The sequence below is a fragment of the Astatotilapia calliptera genome, chromosome 12 (genome assembly GCF_900246225.1).
Source record: "Astatotilapia calliptera chromosome 12, fAstCal1.2, whole genome shotgun sequence".
NCBI classification, from domain to species: Eukaryota; Metazoa; Chordata; class Actinopteri; order Cichliformes; family Cichlidae; genus Astatotilapia; species Astatotilapia calliptera.
Window position 1 is genome coordinate 36,350,356 of NC_039313.1, and position 18,739 is coordinate 36,369,094.

General features: G+C 42.2%; 1 protein-coding gene across 1 annotated transcript; it reads right to left on the reverse strand.

The window, feature by feature from the left end:
- Window positions 1–209: 209 nt before the first annotated feature.
- Window positions 210–15,614, reverse strand: lrrc2 (leucine rich repeat containing 2). Its single transcript, XM_026188692.1, is given in 11 exon segments — window positions 210–696; window positions 699–737; window positions 1,099–1,268; window positions 2,771–2,923; window positions 3,066–3,211; window positions 3,945–4,081; window positions 4,164–4,320; window positions 4,408–4,493; window positions 4,946–5,061; window positions 9,957–10,101; window positions 15,438–15,614. Coding segments are annotated over 11 exon segments (1,266 nt in total). The 5' UTR covers window positions 15,457–15,614; the 3' UTR covers window positions 210–598.
- Between the last annotated feature and the right edge of the window lie 3,125 nt (window positions 15,615–18,739).

An 18,739-nucleotide genomic window follows, 5' to 3' on the forward strand; every position in this document is an offset into this window, starting at 1 on the left:
TTAACAGGAATTGGAATTGATTTTATCTTCATCAATATTTAATGTAAATATATGAAAGTTGACACACTTCCAAAAACACATTTCGACTGTAGCGTCTCGATTTTTGTTAAATATGATTTTTTTTTTCCATTTGATGTTTTAATGTTTGAAGTCTGACAAAAAAGCAACCAGCATCAGAAATAAGCTTTTTTTTTTTTTTTTTGATTTTCTTTCCTGTAACTTTTATGTGAGCATGTCTCTTTATGTATTCGGTTTGTTGTATCATACCCAATAAATATACTCTGAATAACATCTTACATGCAATACTTAATTATTAATTTTAATAATGCAGTTTGAAATAAATTACAATGACCTGAGATTAATGCATTCAGTGTTTACGTGAACGTCCTGCTGATTTTATTTTTCCCAGATTCAACGATTTAACAATAATTAGTTTAAAAAGAATATTAATAAAGGACTAAACTTTAATATGTTATCTTATAATTTCGAGCTAGTATGAAAGATTAAAAACACATTTTCACGTCACCTCCCATGTTAACCTCTGTTAGCATCCTCTTTTGAAATTCCTCAGTGCTGTCATCCTTCAGTCATCATCCTCTCAACCTTCACTGGCTTCCTCCTCCTCTTCCTCAAAGCAGGCAGGAAATGGAGACTTTGGTGGTGGCGTAGGGGACGGTGTCTGGCATGGGACAAACCCCCCCAAAACACATGAGGACGGGTTGTTATGAGTGTGAAGTCTGATTACCGACAGGACGAAAAACATACACTTAGTAAATATTACAGTGAAGAGTGTTCCTGTTATTAATGAAAAAAAAACCTGAAAACAACTAATAAAGGTGATTATAATAAAGATGATTCAAAGAAGAGATCACAAATCAGTAAAAGTTTTCTGATGTATTCATTTAGTTAACTTTATTTTTTTTATACACTTTAAATCCAAACAGAAAATTCAAAAACGTCTCCACACAGTTTAAAATGAGAATATTTCTGATGATCTCGTCATCATTAAGTTCACACTTTACTTCAGCAAAGCTCTCATATTTTAGACTTTTGTGTAATTGTAAAGTAAAAAGGTGAGAATCTGGCGCTGAAACTCACCTCTGTCCTGCAGTGAGCTGATGTACGCTTCAATGAACTCTTTCTCTCCACTATCCTTCACCTCCTCTGCCTCCCTCTGCTCCCTCCACCTCCTTCTCACACCCTCTTTCTTCTTCTCCTCTTTCTTCTTCTTCTCTTTGCTCGCAGGGTTGTCGTAGAGGCGAATGAACCTGAAGAAGAGCAGAGACAAACATTAAAAAAAGTTCTGACCCCTCTGAGCTGACTCACTTCAGGCTGCTCCTCTTCGTGAAACACCGCTGACCGTGACCTTTTGTGGCCCTCTGTGGGTCTTATGAGTCACCAAATTAATGATGAAGGCCAGTGGAAATCAAATTTACCTCTTACAGCAGACTTACTGCTGTAAATACAAAAGGTCTGAGAATGGTTCCCTGTGGAACACCTGCACTGACTTTAAGGAGTCCTGAAACATTTCTGAGGTTCTCTCTGAGCGCAGCTTTTCCACATGAATGCTGTAGTCTACTGAAGCAGCTGTTCTGATAGTAACCTTATCTGACTCCAGATGTAGTTTTAATCCACCATTGACACTCAAGGTTTTTGTTAAGCAGGACAAGTTCAAGATGGTTCGGTAATCATTAGGGATTAAGGTTACCACCTTTATGTAATGGGAACATCTGTGCAGCCTTCAAGAAATTTGGAATTTTACCCTATTTATCACTGCGCCAGTTGTTTTCTGACCAAGAAAAAAGATTTCTTGGCTTTATAAACAAACCATTTAATAACACAAATCAGATGTAGCATGAAACTACAGAGATCATACAAATCCACTATTCTTAAAATCAAAAATTCTAAAATTCACAGATCTGGTTCATTTTCTCACAGCACAAATTATATATAAAGCAATAAATAACCTGCTTCCTGACAATATTCTAAAAATGTTTTCTAAAAGGGAACGGGGACACAATTTGAGGGGGGAATTAAATTTAAAACATCCTCGTATCCGTACAACATTAAAAGTTTTTGCATCTCTGTGTGTGGAGTGAAGCTGTGGAACAGACTAAGTAAAGATATGAAGCAATGTCCAATTTAAGGATATGGTTTTTACAGGGAAAAGGTAGAGATTTGATAGGGTGTTCTTGTCTAATATTTTCATGTGTGTGCGGGTGCACGGGTATGTTGGTGTGGGTGGGTATATATATATATATATATATATATATATATATATATATATATATATATATATGTTGTGTATCCTTGAGGTGTTAATGGGGTTATTGAAAATGTGTATATGTGCGTATGTGTATATAAACGTATGTATGGATAGATAGAAACATATGTATATATATTAAAAAAAAATACACATGACATAATGTAATTGCTAGATAGATAGTGGAAAAGGGGTGGGATTAAATAAGCTTATGCTTCTTCCTGCTCCTTTTTGAACATGGACGTTATTTGGAGTTGTGGTTGCTCGTTTTCCTTTTGTTTTGCTTTGTTCATTTGTCTCTTTTAATTCTATTTTGTTGTACTTTTTCAACATGTTCAAAATAAAGATTCAATCAATCAATCAATCAAACTGAGGAGCTGGTGTGGAGGTGGGTTGCAAAGTGGTCTGCAGAGGCTGCAGCAGCTATAAGCTGGTTAAAGCTGCTGTGTGACATTTGCCACCTGGATGCGTGCTGGGTGGAAGTCTGTGTAGGTGTGGTCTGTGTACTTGATTTCGGGGTTGTTGCAGAGTTTAGTTGGGATGCAGGTGAGTTCGTCACCGCTGACAACGATCGTCGCCAGCGTGGTGATGTTGGCGAGACAGTGAGGGAGGTAATTGAAGTTGTTCTTGTGGATGAACAGGGTGACGAGCTGCTCCAGCCTGCAGAGACAAACATAAGCATTCAGACCTCAGGACGCTGACACCCTCCCCCGAAACACTCAAGAAGAGCTGCTGTCACAGCTGAAGCCCAGGTGATCTGCCTGGTGATCCACCTGGAAATAGTGACGACATCATCAGTCACCTGTCCATGTCCTGCGGCAGGTCGGTCATGCAGTTGTTGCTGAGGTCCAGCAGCTGCAGGCTCGTCATCCTCAAAGCGCAGATGGGGATCGAGACAAACCTGTTCTCCGCGATGTCCAGGTGGACCAGCTGCTTCAGGCTGCTCAGCTACAGAGAGACGACGCACAGTGACATCATCAGCACAATGTCCAGCAGGGAGCGACGTCTCTGGTTTAAAAAGAACTGATTGGATGGAGTTCTATGAGCCTCCTGCTAACTTGACCTGAGGTCTACCTTACAATATAAAGCACCTTGAGGTGACTGTTGTTGTGATTTGGCACTGTATAAATAAAGCTGAATTGAACTGAACTTGACCTCTGAACACCATCCTGATGGTCCTGAAGGACAGTTCAGCATTTTTGGGGGGCAATAGTAAATTTGACCCCTGATGGCGCTTCAGGTGTTCACTTTAATCCCATGCTCAGTTCTGCAGAGTGTCAACCTCCGGGCCTCAAGAATAGAACAATAATCAACGCTGCAGTTCCCCTAATTTCCCACCCGAGGAACCAACAGTGAGTTTGTCCCTCAGGTGCTGCCCAAACAGAAACCGGCCAACGCCTACAAACTCTGACATTCATCTTTCTCTCCTTTGATTAATCTGGACAAAGGAAACCAGCAGAGACGCCACAACGCTGCTCATCTCTTCCTTTAGTTTCAACTACTGAAAAAGAAAATAACTTTTCTTGAAGTACAAAATCTTACTAACTGTTTAACTTCTACCAAATGGTGGAGCCTTAAAAGCACATAAACAGGCAAACAACATAGTTCATCATCTTAAAGTTTTTGTGACACTGAGCTGCTGCCAGGGACTGATGATGGATGTACAGCTTGACCCTCTCACCTCAAACGGCAGCTCGGACAGGTTGTGGTTTCCCGCGAGCTCGAGTCTCTCCAGTTTCTCACAGTTCCCAAGCTCTGGAGGAACTCGGGACAGTCGGTTGTAGCTGACGTACAGCTCCCTCAGCACTGTCAGTTTACCTTAGAATACAGACGGAGGAATTATTTCGGTATCGTTTCCCATCCTCTCAGGTCGTTCAGACTCTGTTTGTGTATGACTCACCAATCTCGGGCGGCAGCTCAGTGATGGCGTTTTTGGGGATGTCCAGAACGGTGAGCTGGGTAAACAGAGCCAGGTAGTCAGGCAGTTGGCGGATCCTTGTTCTCCTCACGTGCCACTCTTTCAGGTAGGTCATCCACTGCAGCTCACGGGGAAAATCCTGCAAATGATTTTTTTTAATCACTCTGGTTTCCTGAGAGAAAGCAAACTACAACACGTTTAAACCACAAACTTTTAACCAACTTACCATCCAGCGTTCTCCCTCCAGCTGGAAGCTCAGTTTGACTTCATTGGGATCCTGCTGGACTTCCTGACACTGCTGCTGGTCTGACTCTAACAGGTATACAACAACGTCAGCAGCAACTACAGCAGAGTTTACTGTAAATTCATGTATTTAACTAAACTGAACGTGAAGAAACATCTGATAGGACACATTAGCTGGCATTAAAATACAGCCTGGCTATAGTTTTGTGTAGTACCAATTTTGTACCACCAGATGGTACCATATTTGAAAGAAGCTCAAAAACTTTTTACATAATGACATTTTAAAAGGTCCTCTCAGAAAACAATGCAGCCCAACCTTCATCCCTTAAACTCTTCCTAAGATGACTAAAATTAGCAAAACTAAGCTTAACTCTGTTATTAAACAGTCCAGTGGTGGCTGATTTTGTAGTTGCATACAGTTTTCCATCTGGTGACTGTATCTGATGATTTTATGTCAGTTTTGGTGCCGTACGCCTGCCAGGACGCTGGACGACTCGTGCAGGCCTGTCCACTGTGTTTACCCGTGCACAGCTGAATGTCTGTCAAGGTCGACCTCTCCAGGTAATGATGCAGCAGGTTGAGCTCGGAGGTCTTCAGGGTCTTACAGTAGATGCGATACTGCCACTCCTGGTCGATCCTGCGCACACAGAAATGTTAACCAAGTGTGAGCTGCGCCACGCTGATGTCAGATCAAATTTCAGCTGCGTGGATGTTCCCGTTTATCCTCCAAACTTCTGACCTTTCTGCCGTCTGCAGGCCAGACTTCACTACGCTGCGTTATAAATAGTGCGCTGTGTGTTCACACGGCTGAAATCGGCCATGACTCTCACACTTTATGAGCAACAACAGTCAGCTGGGTCTGACTCAGTCAAGTTCAAATGCTTTATTTACTCAACAGACCATGGATTGGATTTCTCAGATTTAGCATTTAATCTGTTATTAGACTCAATTGACTTCTGTCAAAATGTAAAAGAACCCACCCACCACTTTAATCACACTCTAGATCTTGTTTTAACATATGGCATAGAAACTGAACATTTAACAGTGTTTCCTGAAAACCCTCTCCTGTCTGATTATTTCCTGATAACATTTACATTTACAATAATTGATTACACAGCAGTGGAGACTTTATCACAGTAGATGTCTTTCTGAAAGCACTGTAACTAAGTTTAAGAATATAATCAACCCACTGTTATCATCTTAAATGCCCTGTACCAACATAGAGCAGAGCAGCTATCTGAACGCTACCCCAACAGAGGTCGATTATCTTGTTAATAATTTCACCTCCTCACTACATATGACTCTGGATACTGTAGCTCCTGTGAAAACTAAGGTCTCTAATCAGAAGTACCTGACTCCGTGGTATAATTCTCAAACACGTAGCCTAAAGCAGATGACTCGTAAGCTGGAGAGGAAATGGCGTGTTACAAATTTAGAGGATCATCATTTAGCCTGGAGAAATAGTTTGTTGCTTTATAAAAAAGCCCTCCGCAAAGCCAGAACATCTTACTATTCATCACTGATTGAAGAAAATAAGAACAAACCCAGGTTTCTCTTCAGCTCTGTAGCCAGGCTGACAAACAGTCAGAGCTCTGTTGAGCCAACCATCCCTTTAACGTTAACTAGTAATGACTTCATGAACTTCTTCACAAATACAATTTTTATCATTAGAGAAAAAATTACCAGTAATCATCCCACAGATGTAATATTATCTACAGCTACTCTTAGTACCATTGATATTAAGTTAGACTCTTTTTCTCCAACTGATCTTTCTGAGTTAACTTCAATAATTACTTCCTCCAAACCATCAACGTGTCTTTTAGACCCCATTCCTACAAAACTGCTCAAAGAAGTCCTGCCATTAATTAATGCTTCAATCTTAAATATGATCAACCTATCTCTAATGATCGGCTATGTACCACAGGCCTTCAAGCTGGCTGTAGTTAAACCTTTACTCAAAAAGCATCTCTAGACCCAGCAGTCTTAGCTAATTATAGGCCAATCTCCAACCTTCCTTTATATCAAACATCCTTGAAAGAGTAGTTGTCAAACAGCTAACAGATCATCTGCAGAGGCTTATTTGAAGAGTTTCAGTCAGGTTTCAGAGCTCAGCACAGCACAGAAACAGCTTTAGTGAAGGTTACAAATGATCTTCTTATGGCCTCTGACAGTGGACTCATCTCTGTGCTTGTCCTGCTAGACCTCAGTGCAGCGTTCGATACTGTTGATCATAATATCCTATTAGAGCGATTAGAACATGCTGTAGGTATTACAGGTACTGCACTGCAGTGGTTTGTATCATATCTATCTAATAGACACCAGTTTGTGCATGTAAATGGAGAGTCCTCTTCACACACTGAGGTTAATTATGGAGTTCCACAGGGTTCAGTGCTAGGACCAATTCTGTTTACATTATACATGCTTCCCTTAGGCAGCATCATTAGAAGACATAGCATACATTTACACTGCTATGCAGATGACACCCAGCTCTATCTGTCCATGAAGCCAGATAACACACACCAATGAGTTAAACTGCGGGAATGTCTTAAAGACATAAAGACCTGGATGGCCGCTAACTTAGGGCTGCTCGATTATGGCAAAAATGATAATCACGATTATTTTCACTGAAATTGAGATCTCGATTATTTGACGATATTTATTTAACCCTTTAAGACCTACCATAGAACCAAGTCCGCCAGAGCTTATATATATATATATATTTTTTTTACATGTTGTAGTGCCATTTGTGGGAGCATTTCAAGTTGCTATACATCAATACAACTGTTATAGCCCATATTTTAATAATATGTATGCATTAAGTCCATAGTAATTACATAAATTGCAAAAAAGTGCAATAAACCACAAAAAAATTGAAAATCTTTTTTTTTTTTTTTTTTACATATATTTCTAATTGGGAAAATTTAAGAGGTTTATCCCTCAAAACTTTAAATACAAAAAAGTTGCAAAAAATAGTTTACAACAACAGGAAATTTATTTTGAGTGTCTTCATAGTTTTATTTTGGAGATACAGCAATTTTTATATACTGCAGCAAAAACAAAAAAAACAATCCCATGATGCAAATTTGCAAAGAAAACAGCAGGTGCATCAAAATAAACTATTTCCAGCAGTGCAATTCGAGTTCTAAGCATCCCAGCAACTATTCAGAAAAGTCAGACATGACTTATAAAAACACCAGTATAGGCTTTTAAGGCCTACAAGTAAAAAACTACATTTTCCGCGAAAATGACGTCACTTCCGGTTTCGGCCAGAAAATGGCGGACATGCGATAGTTCGCGTTGACGTCTTTTTCAATGTGGGAAGTGTTATGAACAGCTGATCGATCGGCAAAGCGTGTTTCTGGAATATTATGTTTTTGTTCCTGCAAGCCCTTTTTATGCAATTTTTGCAAAGCTTTATGAGGAAGGAAACCGTGACCAAGGACAAGCTGATGGCATAAGATGTAAGTACAACTCCTCCGGTTTCATATGCAAAACAAACTATTGCGCTAGCGTATGCGGTTCCGGTTCTACAGGGATTTAAAGGGTTAACAATAACAATGTGTTGAATAATGACTTTAAAAAATAATATAAAACAGTGTGCAAATACTGATAACAGTGCAAATGTTTGCAATATAAGAAATAAATGAAAAATGTAAACATCTGTGTTTAGTGAACTTTGCAGTGTTGCTCTGTGGTGCAGCTACACTGTAACAAAGTTTACACACTATGTCTACTTGATCCACGTCTGACTGAACCCATAATGTTTCCACACCACTGAAGTTTTTTTACCTCTCTTTTCAACCAACAGCAGTCACTCTCCTCTCCAAATAACTTCTGCTTAGCTTTCCGAGCTTCCCTTGGGTCCTCTTAATTGTTGTGACACGTGTTCGAAATGCAGAGAGGTGCGCTCGATTTGCCACACGGAGTAGCGCGAGAGTAAAGCTTGAGGGAGGGGCTAATAATCGGCTCAGTCATTTTTAATGATCGTTGAAAGCCCAGATCGTAATCGTGATTAAAATTTGATTAATTGAGCAGCCCTACGCTAACTTTCTGCTTCTTAATTCAGATAAAACTGAGGTTATTGTACTCGGCCCTGAAAATCTTAGAAATATGGTCTCTAAGCAGATTCTTACTCTGGATGGCATTACCTTGGCCTCCAGTAACACTGTGAGGAACCTTGGAGTCATTTTTGACCAGGACATGTCCTTCAACGCACATATTAAACAAATATGTAAGACTGCGTTCTTCCATTTGTGCAACATCTCTAAAATTAGAAATATCCTGTCTCAGAGTGACGCTGAAAAACTAGTTCATGCATTTATTACTTCCAGGCTGGACGACTGTAATTCATTATTATCAGGATGTCCTAAAAACTCCCTGAAAAGCCTTCAGCTAATCCAAAATGCTGCAGCAAGAGTCCTGACAGGGACTAGAAAGAGAGAGCAGATTTCTCCTGTTTTGGCTTCCTGTTAAATCCAGAATTCAAAATCCTGCTCCTCACATACAAGGTATGTGAGGCATTCACTATCTCTACTTTCAAGATTAGGCTTCAAACTTTCCTTTTTGCTAAAGCATATAGTTAGGGCTGGACCAGGTGACCCTGAATCCTCCCTTAGTTATGCTGCAATAGACGTAGGCTGCCGGGGGATTCCCATGATGCATTGAGTTTTTCCTTTCCAGTCACCTTTCTCACTCACTATGTGTTAACAGACCTCTCTGCATTGAATCATATCTGTTATTAACCTCTGTCTCTCTTCCAAAGCATGTCTTTTATCCTGTCTTCCTTCTCTCACCCCAACCAATCACAGCAGATGGCCCCGCCCCTCCCTGAGCCTGGTTCTGCCGGAGGTTTCTTCCTGTTAAAAGGGAGTTTTTCTTTCCCACTGTCACCAAAGTGCTTGCTCATAGGGGGTCATATGATTGTTGGGTTTTTCTCTTTATCTATGAAGCGCCTTGAGGCGACTTTTGTTGTGATTTGGTGCTATATAAATAAAATTGAATTGAATTGGTTCGGTTGAGCAGAGTTTGATTCACAACAGGCTACAAAATCCAACGCTATCATGACATCATCACCTGGAAATCCTGGCATATTTGGATAAAAACACTTATGGGACACAAAGGGGCTGATGTCAGCTTGACCAAAGGCGGGACCTCCACCAGAACGGCATCGCTGGAGATACTGGCTGCTCGATATGTTACCGTAGCGTTAGAAGATCAAATTCTGAGGAAGTCTAACTCTGCTGGCGGAGCTCTGGAGATGGTGAAAAACCAAACTGCACTTCACAAACCTGCAGACTGGGTCCTGACACAGACTCTCAGTAAAGAGCCCGTCATGAACATTAATGAATGACAGTTATGTTTTGACCTGATCAGAGAGTTCTGTCTCATCTATTGCAGCTGTTTGTGAGCCGGTCGTGGTCCAGAACAAAAAGCACACCTGACACCTGGCTGGTTTAAGGTGGGCAGGCAGACTTAAAACTACAAATGCGGGCCAAATGTTCTTCATCAGTTCTGTGGGTTTTTGCGTCTTACCTGGTGAGGGCGCTCTGCTCGATCCTCTCCTTCTCCTTCTTCTGCCTCTCTCTGTGCTTCTTCACTCGGACCTCCCACATCCCTCTGATCAGAGAGAGATCGTAGACCGGGACGTCCAGCTTCCTCTCCGGACCCATCTCTGCTGCTGAGGAGGAGGAAGAGACCAGGATCATTATCTGAACATATCCGGCTTTAAGTTTAAACAGATTTACCCAGAAAATTTTTCTGTAAAAACCTAAAGCTGACTAATGAGCCACGTTTTCTTCTTTGCCTCTTTCTTCAGCTCATCTCTACGCTGATAACAACATCTGAAAGGTTAAAGAGCATCTCTGAAAAAGGAAGCTGAACATCGCGGGAAAGTGAAGTCTAGAGCATTTACAGAAACTCTCAAACAGGACCCGGCAGTTTAAATATAGACTCTGAAGTAAAACTACCCAGAGTACATCCACACTGAGCTCTTTGTCTGGAGCTCAAGGGTCACGTCTGTTTCTTCTTTGTTAAAAATGATCAGCTATCATTCAACCATGAAAGCTGCAATTAAGTTGTAAACCAGTCTGATCTTTAAATATAAAAGTACTGATGTTTATGAAATGACGCCATCCCGACGACACAGGAGGGAAAATTCTAGAAAGACATCAACAAGTCTGAAAGATGTAAAAAAAAAAATTTTTAAAAACTGAACCGTTTTTGAGGGAATTTACCTTTTTTAAGTTTAAACGCGCAGTTTGGACTGAACCACCTGAAACCTCTAAACAAAGTGAGACAGGAATGGTTCAGTCTGAGAGACAAAGGGCTCTCCTCCACATGTTCAGCACCTCAGAGCTGCTGGTCTGACTGAAGACACTTCCTGTTCCTGTGTGGATCGTACCGTCTGTAAACGCAGAGCAGCCGAGGCTGAGAAACTAACGTGCTCTTACCTAAGAGTCCTGCTCCAGACCGGCTGTCCGCTCAGTGACCAGCTTGTTTACTGACACACACACACACACACACACACACACACACACACACACACGTGATATGATCGTGTGTGTGACTCAACAAGCTATTTTTACCAGCTGAGATATGACTCCTGCTGTGTCACATGACACTTATACATGAGTATTTATGTTTATGTTCATTATAAGCATAAAACCTGCAGTTCCTCTAATGTCCAGCAGAGGCAGCAGAAAGAAACAAACTCTTTGGTCTGTAGAAAAACTGGTTAAACTGGCTTAAAGTTTGCATCATTGGGGGCGTGGCCTCTTTGACTGACAGGTGGTAGCTCTCTGCTCAGCTTCACCTGAACTGGACCATGTTTGTGCTGTTACTAATAACACGTCTGCTGTGAGGTCGCTGTACTAACATACCGTCCAACAAGGCGACAGCTTTACTGAGTCAAATTTGAGGATTTTGATTGGATGCTACTGAACACTGATCAGGAAGTATCTGTGTGAGGTCATCATCTCAGCATGTGAACTTTTTAATCTGACAGTGAAAGTGCAGTAAAGGAGGGTTCAAACGAAGGGGAATGTAAGTATGCCGTAACAAAAGTAAAACTCTGACAGATAATTCTGCTTTATTAAGGGAGGAAGCTGAAGGTAATACATGTTGTGGCTCGTGAAAAAGCAACACTGACAGAAATGTGAAATGATAAAAAAAGATGTATTCCCGCAGTGCCTTTCAATTCAGTTCAATTTTATTTATATAGCGCCAAATCACAACAGCAGTCGCCTCAAGGCGCTTTATATTGTACAGTAGACCCTACAATAATAGATACAGAGAAAAACCCAACAGTCATATGACCCCCTATGAGCAGCACTTTGGCGACAGTGGGAAGGAAAAACTCCCTTTTAACAGGAAGAAACCTCCAACAGATCCAGGCTCAGGGAGGGCGGGGCCATCTGTTGCGACCGGTTGGGGTGAAAGAAGGAAGACAGGATAAAGACTAGGGATGGGTACCGGTATGGCACCGGTTCTGGCATAAACAGTAGTAACCAGACCGAAAAACAGCGCACATTTCGGTGCTTTATTTCGGTGCTTTTTTCCCCCCCTGAGATGTCACACACTTTGGATTCTAGCCAATCATTTTACCTTTGCAAGCGTAGTAGGCGGGCCCAGGTACGTACGTTCTTTTAGAGCAGAGCTACAGATTTAAAAAAGGCGAAGCGGTCAAAGTCTGGCTGTACTTCACAGCAAAAGATGCAAACTCAGCAGCAACAAGTGCTTTAAGCTGATACTGTGATACTGTCAAAGGAGGTAACACCAAGAATCTGATGAAACACCTGGCGACGCATAGCGTTTTGTTAAAAGCCGAGAAATGCGCCGTATTTGATAGCTTGCTGCCAGACCTCACACCGAGCACATCTACTGCGGATGTGGTGCCTGTTATCGGACCCGGAGTTAGCAACATCCCCCAATAACCCGAAGAGGAGAGTCCTGGCCCCTAGCCCTGCCAGTGTAGCAGAAATGATGAGGATGATGATGCAGCAGCAGCCGTTCTTCTCTGCGTGAGTAGCTTCATGTTGTTCGTGTGTAATTTACGTACCACGTTATTACATTAATGCATGTAAGGTAAACTAGCAAACATCATCATAGCTACATGCGGCTGTCTTCTTGTTTGATGGCAGATGCTCCCTTCACCCTGGCCAAAAAGGCTAAAATGACCAAAGAAAAAGTGGAAAACAGCTAAACATGAGAGGTTTTTGGACAAAGTTTGTGTTTTTTTCCATTGTTTAAGCACTGCTTCCAGCCAAGAGTGATACCATATATGCTCTATAGCTGCAGAAAAGGCTAACATTGTTACCTTTTTACAAAAAAACAGCTAAACACGAGAGGTTTTTGGACCAAGTGTGTGTTCTCCATTCTTTAAGCACCGGCACCGTTTCAAAAGTACCGGTTTGGTACTGGTATCGGATAAAATCTAAACGATACCCATCCCTAATAAAGACATGCTGTGGAAGAGAGACAGAGATTAATAACAAGCATGATTCAGTGCAGAGAGGTCTGTTAACACATAGTGAGTGAGAAAGGTGACTGGAAAGGAAAAACTCAATGCATCATGGGAATCCCCCGGCAGCCTACGTCTATTGCAGCATAACTAAGGGAGGATTCAGGGTCACCTGGTCCAGCCCTAACTATATGCTTTAGTAAAAAGGAAAGTTTGAAGCCTAATCTTGAAAGTAGAGATAGTGTCTGTCTCCTGAATCCAAACTGGAAGCTGGTTCCACAGAAGAGGGGCCTGAAAACTGAAGGCTCTGCCTCCCATTCTACTTTTAAATACTCTAGGAACAACAAGTAGGCCTGCAGAGCGAGAGCGAAGTGCTCTAATAGGGTGATATGGTACTACAAGGTCATTAAGATAAGATGGGGCCTGATTATTTAAGACCTTGTATGTGAGCAGCAGGATTTTGAATTCTGGATTTAACAGGAAGCCAAAACAGGAGAAATCTGCTCTCTCTTTCTAGTCCCTGTCAGGACTCTTGCTGCAGCATTTTGGATCAGCTGAAGGCTTTTCAGGGAGTTTTTAGGACTTCCTGATAATAATGAATTACAGTCGTCCAGCCTGGAAGTAATAAATGCATGAACTAGTTTTTCAGCGTCACTCTGAGACAGGATATTTCTAACTTTAGAGATGTTGCACAAATGGAAGAAAGCAGTCTTACATATTTGTTTAATATGTGCGTTGAAGGACATGTCCTGGTCAAAAATGACTCCAAGGTTCCTCACAGCGTTACTGGAGGCCAAGGTAATGCCATCCAGAGTAAGAATCTGCTTAGATACCATATTTCTAAGATTTTCAGGGCCGAGTACAATAACCTCAGTTTGATCTGAATTAAGAAGCAGAAAGTTAGCGGCCATCCAGGTCTTTATGTCTTTAAGACATTCCTGCAGTTTAACTCATTGGTGTGTGTTATCTGGCTTCATGGACAGATAGAGCTGGGTGTCATCAGCATAGCAGTGTAAATGTATGCTATGTCTTCTAATGATGCTGCCTAAGGGAAGCATGTATAATGTAAACAGAATTGGTCCTAGCACTGAACCCTGTGGAACTCCATAATTAACCTCAGTGTGTGAAGAGGACTCTCCATTTACATGCACAAACTGGAGTCTATTAGATAGATATGATACAAACCACTGCAGCACAGTACCTGTAATACCTACAGCATGTTCTAATCGCTCTAATAGGATATTATGGTCGACAGTATCGAACGCTGCACTGAGGTCTAGCAGGACAAGCACAGAGATGAGTCCACTGTCAGAGGCCATAAGAAGATCATTTGTAACCTTCACTAAAGCTGTTTCTGTGCTGTGATGAGCTCTGAAACCTGACTGAAACTCTTCAAATAAACCTCTGAAGATGATCTGTTAGCTGTTTGACAACTACTCTTTCAAGGATGTTTGATATAAAGGAAGGTTGGAGATTGGCCTATAATTAGCTAAGACTGCTGGGTCTAGAGATGCTTTTTGAGTAAAGGTTTAACTACAGCCAGCTTGAAGGCCTGTGGTACATAGCCGATTATTAGAGATAGGTTGATCATATTTAAGATCGAAGCATTAATTTTAAATTAGTTTTGTAAGAATGGGGCCTAAAAGACACGTTGATGGTTTGGAGGAAGTAATTATTGAAGTTAACTCAGAAAGATCAATTGGAGAAAAAGAGTCTAAATGAATATCAATGGTACTAAGAGTAGCTGTAGATCAGGGGTGTCAAACTCAATTGCATAGGGGGCCAAAACTCAAGGCACACTTCAGGTCGCGGGCCAAACAAGATATACAGTTTTTGAACACACTAAAACAATGTTTTTTAAAGATAAATATGAATAAAAACAGACAGGAATATTATTCCAGAATAAATAAACTTAAAAAAAAATAAACTTTAACTTTAAACATTTTGCTCACCATAAAAATATATCCTGTCAAAATTATGCAAGTTAGAAACAAGAACATGCTGCCAAAAGCCCAGAAAAAATAAATGAAAGCAAACACAAGGTTGGAGCCGCATGTAGACGGAGCTGGGCGTTGCTTCAGGAGTGGAGCTAATAAACTGTGCGGCCATTCAGTGTCGTACTTTCCCTGAGTGCATCATTACACTGCAGCTCCATCTGAATCTGTACAGGTGCAGCTCAGCAAAGTGCGCTGACTTGGTTCAACATTACTGCAACAGGGAAAGTGAGGCAGGTTGCACTGGTGCATTTTTGACAGCTTCACTTGAAACGCTTTCACCACATCATACATGTCCATGAACTGACAGGTTTCCTTGCTGAGCTCAAAAACTACTGAGAACTTTTCCCCAACTCAGCCAGCGGACCTCTGTGTGATGAGGAATGTCGGCAAACTCTGAATCTATTTCCCACATAAAAGACTGAAACTGACGGTGATTTAAACTTTTAGCTCAGATAAAATGTACGGTCTGCGTTACGGTGAGCATTACATGCTCCATTTTTAGGACTTTACCACACAGCCTTTCCTGGTGTGTGATGCAGTGATATGCTGTTAACTCACCGGTACAGTTCTCCTGCATCTTTACTAGATCTTACATCCTGCACAACACCAGCGCTCCATCTGTAGTCCCAGGGCAGTTTCATGTCGGTTACACTTTGAAATACTTTTAAAAAATGTCTTTTCCTGTCGTTGTCCCGTGCATCGATTTAATTTCCAATATTTCCTCTCCACGGATGAAGATGGTCAGCTGTGCAATGTCCATCATGTCTGTACTTTCATCCAGGGGCGGAGCGTGGGGGTGGCTTACTGGGCTTAAGCCCGGGTTGTTTTGTCAGAAGCCCGGGGTCTTTTGGAGTGTAATTTTTTCATAGTTAGATGCCTGGCTGACAACTGTATAAAACAAAAAGTACACACAATATTCGAAGCACATAGTGCACACTGTGGGAATTTACGACTGTGCGTGAATCCCACCCTGATATTGGTATGATCCGAGCTCAGGCACTAAGCGACTGAGCGAGGGGGCGGGGCAGCTGCTGCCTGTTAGTGCGCTGTTGGAGAAACAGAGCCAGCCATACTAAGGAGAGCTTAAGTTTGACCAGGTACCAAAGCAAATCATTCGTACCGTACAAATAATGTAAATATGACGTGAATCACGAAAGATTGATATGAAACTGATCACTTGACCAATATTACGTTACTTGCTCTTCAAGTGAATCAACAAATGGCGAAATGAAAAGCCGAACAAATGCTATTTTTTAGAGTCTTAGCTTACGTGTGTTTATTTCATATTTTCAATTCTTACCCTCCCCGACTAAATCGGTTTCAGTTAAATTCAAATTCAAATTCAAATTCAAATTTTATTTGTCACGTACACAGTCATACACAGTACGATATGTAGTGAAATGCTTGGACAACTGCTCGTGACCTAAAGAAAACAAAAAAGGAAAAGGCTATGAATAAGATAGGAAATAAATATGAAAAATTAAAAAGGGTAAATTTAACTAGGAAGGAATAAAATATAAATTAAGGTTAAAAATGAAATAACTGTACAACACAAATTAGAATGAAGGGTAAATTTAACTGGGAGAATAAGATAAAATATATAAATTAAAGTTGAAAATAAAATAACTGTACAACAAAATACACAATATAGAACTATATAAGAATGTATGAAGAAATATAAATAAATATATACACAATAACAGCAGCTGTACAAGTATTAACCGGAAATGAAGAATATAGTGACCAGTGTTGTGCAAAACCAAAGTCCAGAAAGTCCAGTGTGTGTGTAAGAACTGTATGTGTGGGTCAGTACTGTGTGGTGGTGTGATTGAGAGACCGTATCGCCTGCGGGAAGAAGCTCCTCCTCAGTCTCTCTGTGTTGGTCTTCAGGGAGCGGAATCGCTTTCCTGACCTCAGCAGAGAGAACAGTCTGTTGTTGGGATGGCTGAGGTCCTTCACCATCTTCCTGGCCTTGGTCCAGCACCGCCTGCTGTAGATTGAGTGCAGGTCAGGGAGCTCGGAGCGGATGGTGCGCTCAGCTGATCGCACAACCCTCTGTAGAGCTCGTCTGTCCTGCATGGTGCTGTTCCCGAACCAGGTTAAGATGTTTCCCGTCAGGATGCTCTCTATGGTGCACGAGTAAAAGTTCCTGAGCACCTTGGAGGGCAGTTGGAAGTCTCTCAAGCGTCTGAGGTGGTAGAGACGCTGTCGGGCCTTTTTCACCACGGTGTTGATGTGACAGGACCATGACAGGTCCTGCGTGATGTGAACTCCGAGGTATTTGAAGCTGTCCACTCTCTCCACTGGGCACTCGTTGATGACGGGGGTCTGGTAGTTCCTCTCCTGCTTAGTGCTGAAGTCCACTATCAGCTCCTTTGTCTTACTGAAGTTTAGAAGGAGGTTGTTCCTCTTGCACCAGTTCTCCAGATTCCTAATCTCCTTCAGGTAGGCCGTCTCGTTGTTATCAGAGATCAGGCCCACCACGACGGTGTCGTCAGCAAACTTGATGATGGTGGTGGAGCTGGTAGTGGCCACGCAGTCATATGTGTACAGAGAGTACAGCAGGGGGCTCAGAACACACCCCTGGGGGGCTCCAGTGCTGAGAGTGGTGGAGGCTGAGACATGTCCGCCCATCCTTACTGCCTGTGGTCTGCCAGTTAGGAAGTTGGAGATCCACTGACACATAGATGAGCTGAGTCCCAGATGCTCCAGCTTGGTGGTGAGTGTGGAGGGAATTATGGTGTTAAATGCAGAGCTGTAGTCTATGAAGAGCATTTTAACATAATTCCCCCTTCTAGTGTCCAAGTGAGTGAGTGATGTGTGGAGGAGATGAGAGATGGCATCGTCTGTGGAACGATTTGGACGGTAAGCGAACTGTAGTGGGTCCAGTGTGTCTGGTAGTGAAGAAATGATGAAGTCTCTGACCAGGCGTTCAAAGCACTTCATCACTACTGAGGTGAGGGCTACAGGGCGATAGTCATTGAGAGAAGCAGGGTGGGGTTTCTTCGGGACAGGAACAATGATGGACTCTTTGAAGCATGTGGGGATCACCGACTGAGATAAAGAGATGTTGAATATCTCAGTGAACACAGGAGCTAGCTGGTATGCGCAGTCTCTGAGGATACGACCTGGGATGCCGTCTGGTCCTGCTGCTTTCCTGGTGTTTACTCTCTTGAAGGCTCTCCTTACTTCATGCTCGGAGATGACGAGCACGTTTCCGGTGCTGGCAGTATCTTCCTGTCTGCAGCCGTTAGCGCCGCCAACACTAGCATTGTTGGAGTCCTTAGCTGCAGCCTCGAAGCGAGCATAGAAAGTGTTCAGCTCGTCTGCCAAAGTCACGGCCGCGTTCGTCATACCGGTTGTTGGTGCTTTATAGTCCGTTATTGTCCTTAGTCCCCGCCACAGGCTCCTAGAGTCACTCTGTTGGAGTTGTGACTCTAGTTTCCTCCCGTAGCGCTGCTTCGCCTCTTTCACCGCCCTCCGCACGTTATATGACGCGGCTTTGTACGGGTCCATGTCCCCCGTCATGAGTCCCGTGTTGTAGGCAGCGGTGCGGGATCTCAGAGCGTCGCGGATGGTTTTATCCACCCACGGCTTCTGGTTGGGAAACGTTGTGATAGTCTTTGTCTCCACGGTATCATCCGCTAGTTTCCCGATGAATCCCACAACCGCTTCCGTAAACACGTTGACGTCATCGTCGGAGCTGTTTCTGAACATGTACTGAAATATAAGAATGGACATTAGAGGCTTCTTTCAAAGAAAAAACTCAGGTAAATGTTATTTTATATATTATGCTTTGTATGTTGTTCAGTATATTTCTATGCAAAACAAGAGGGATTTCAGTACACAGCAGGATATTT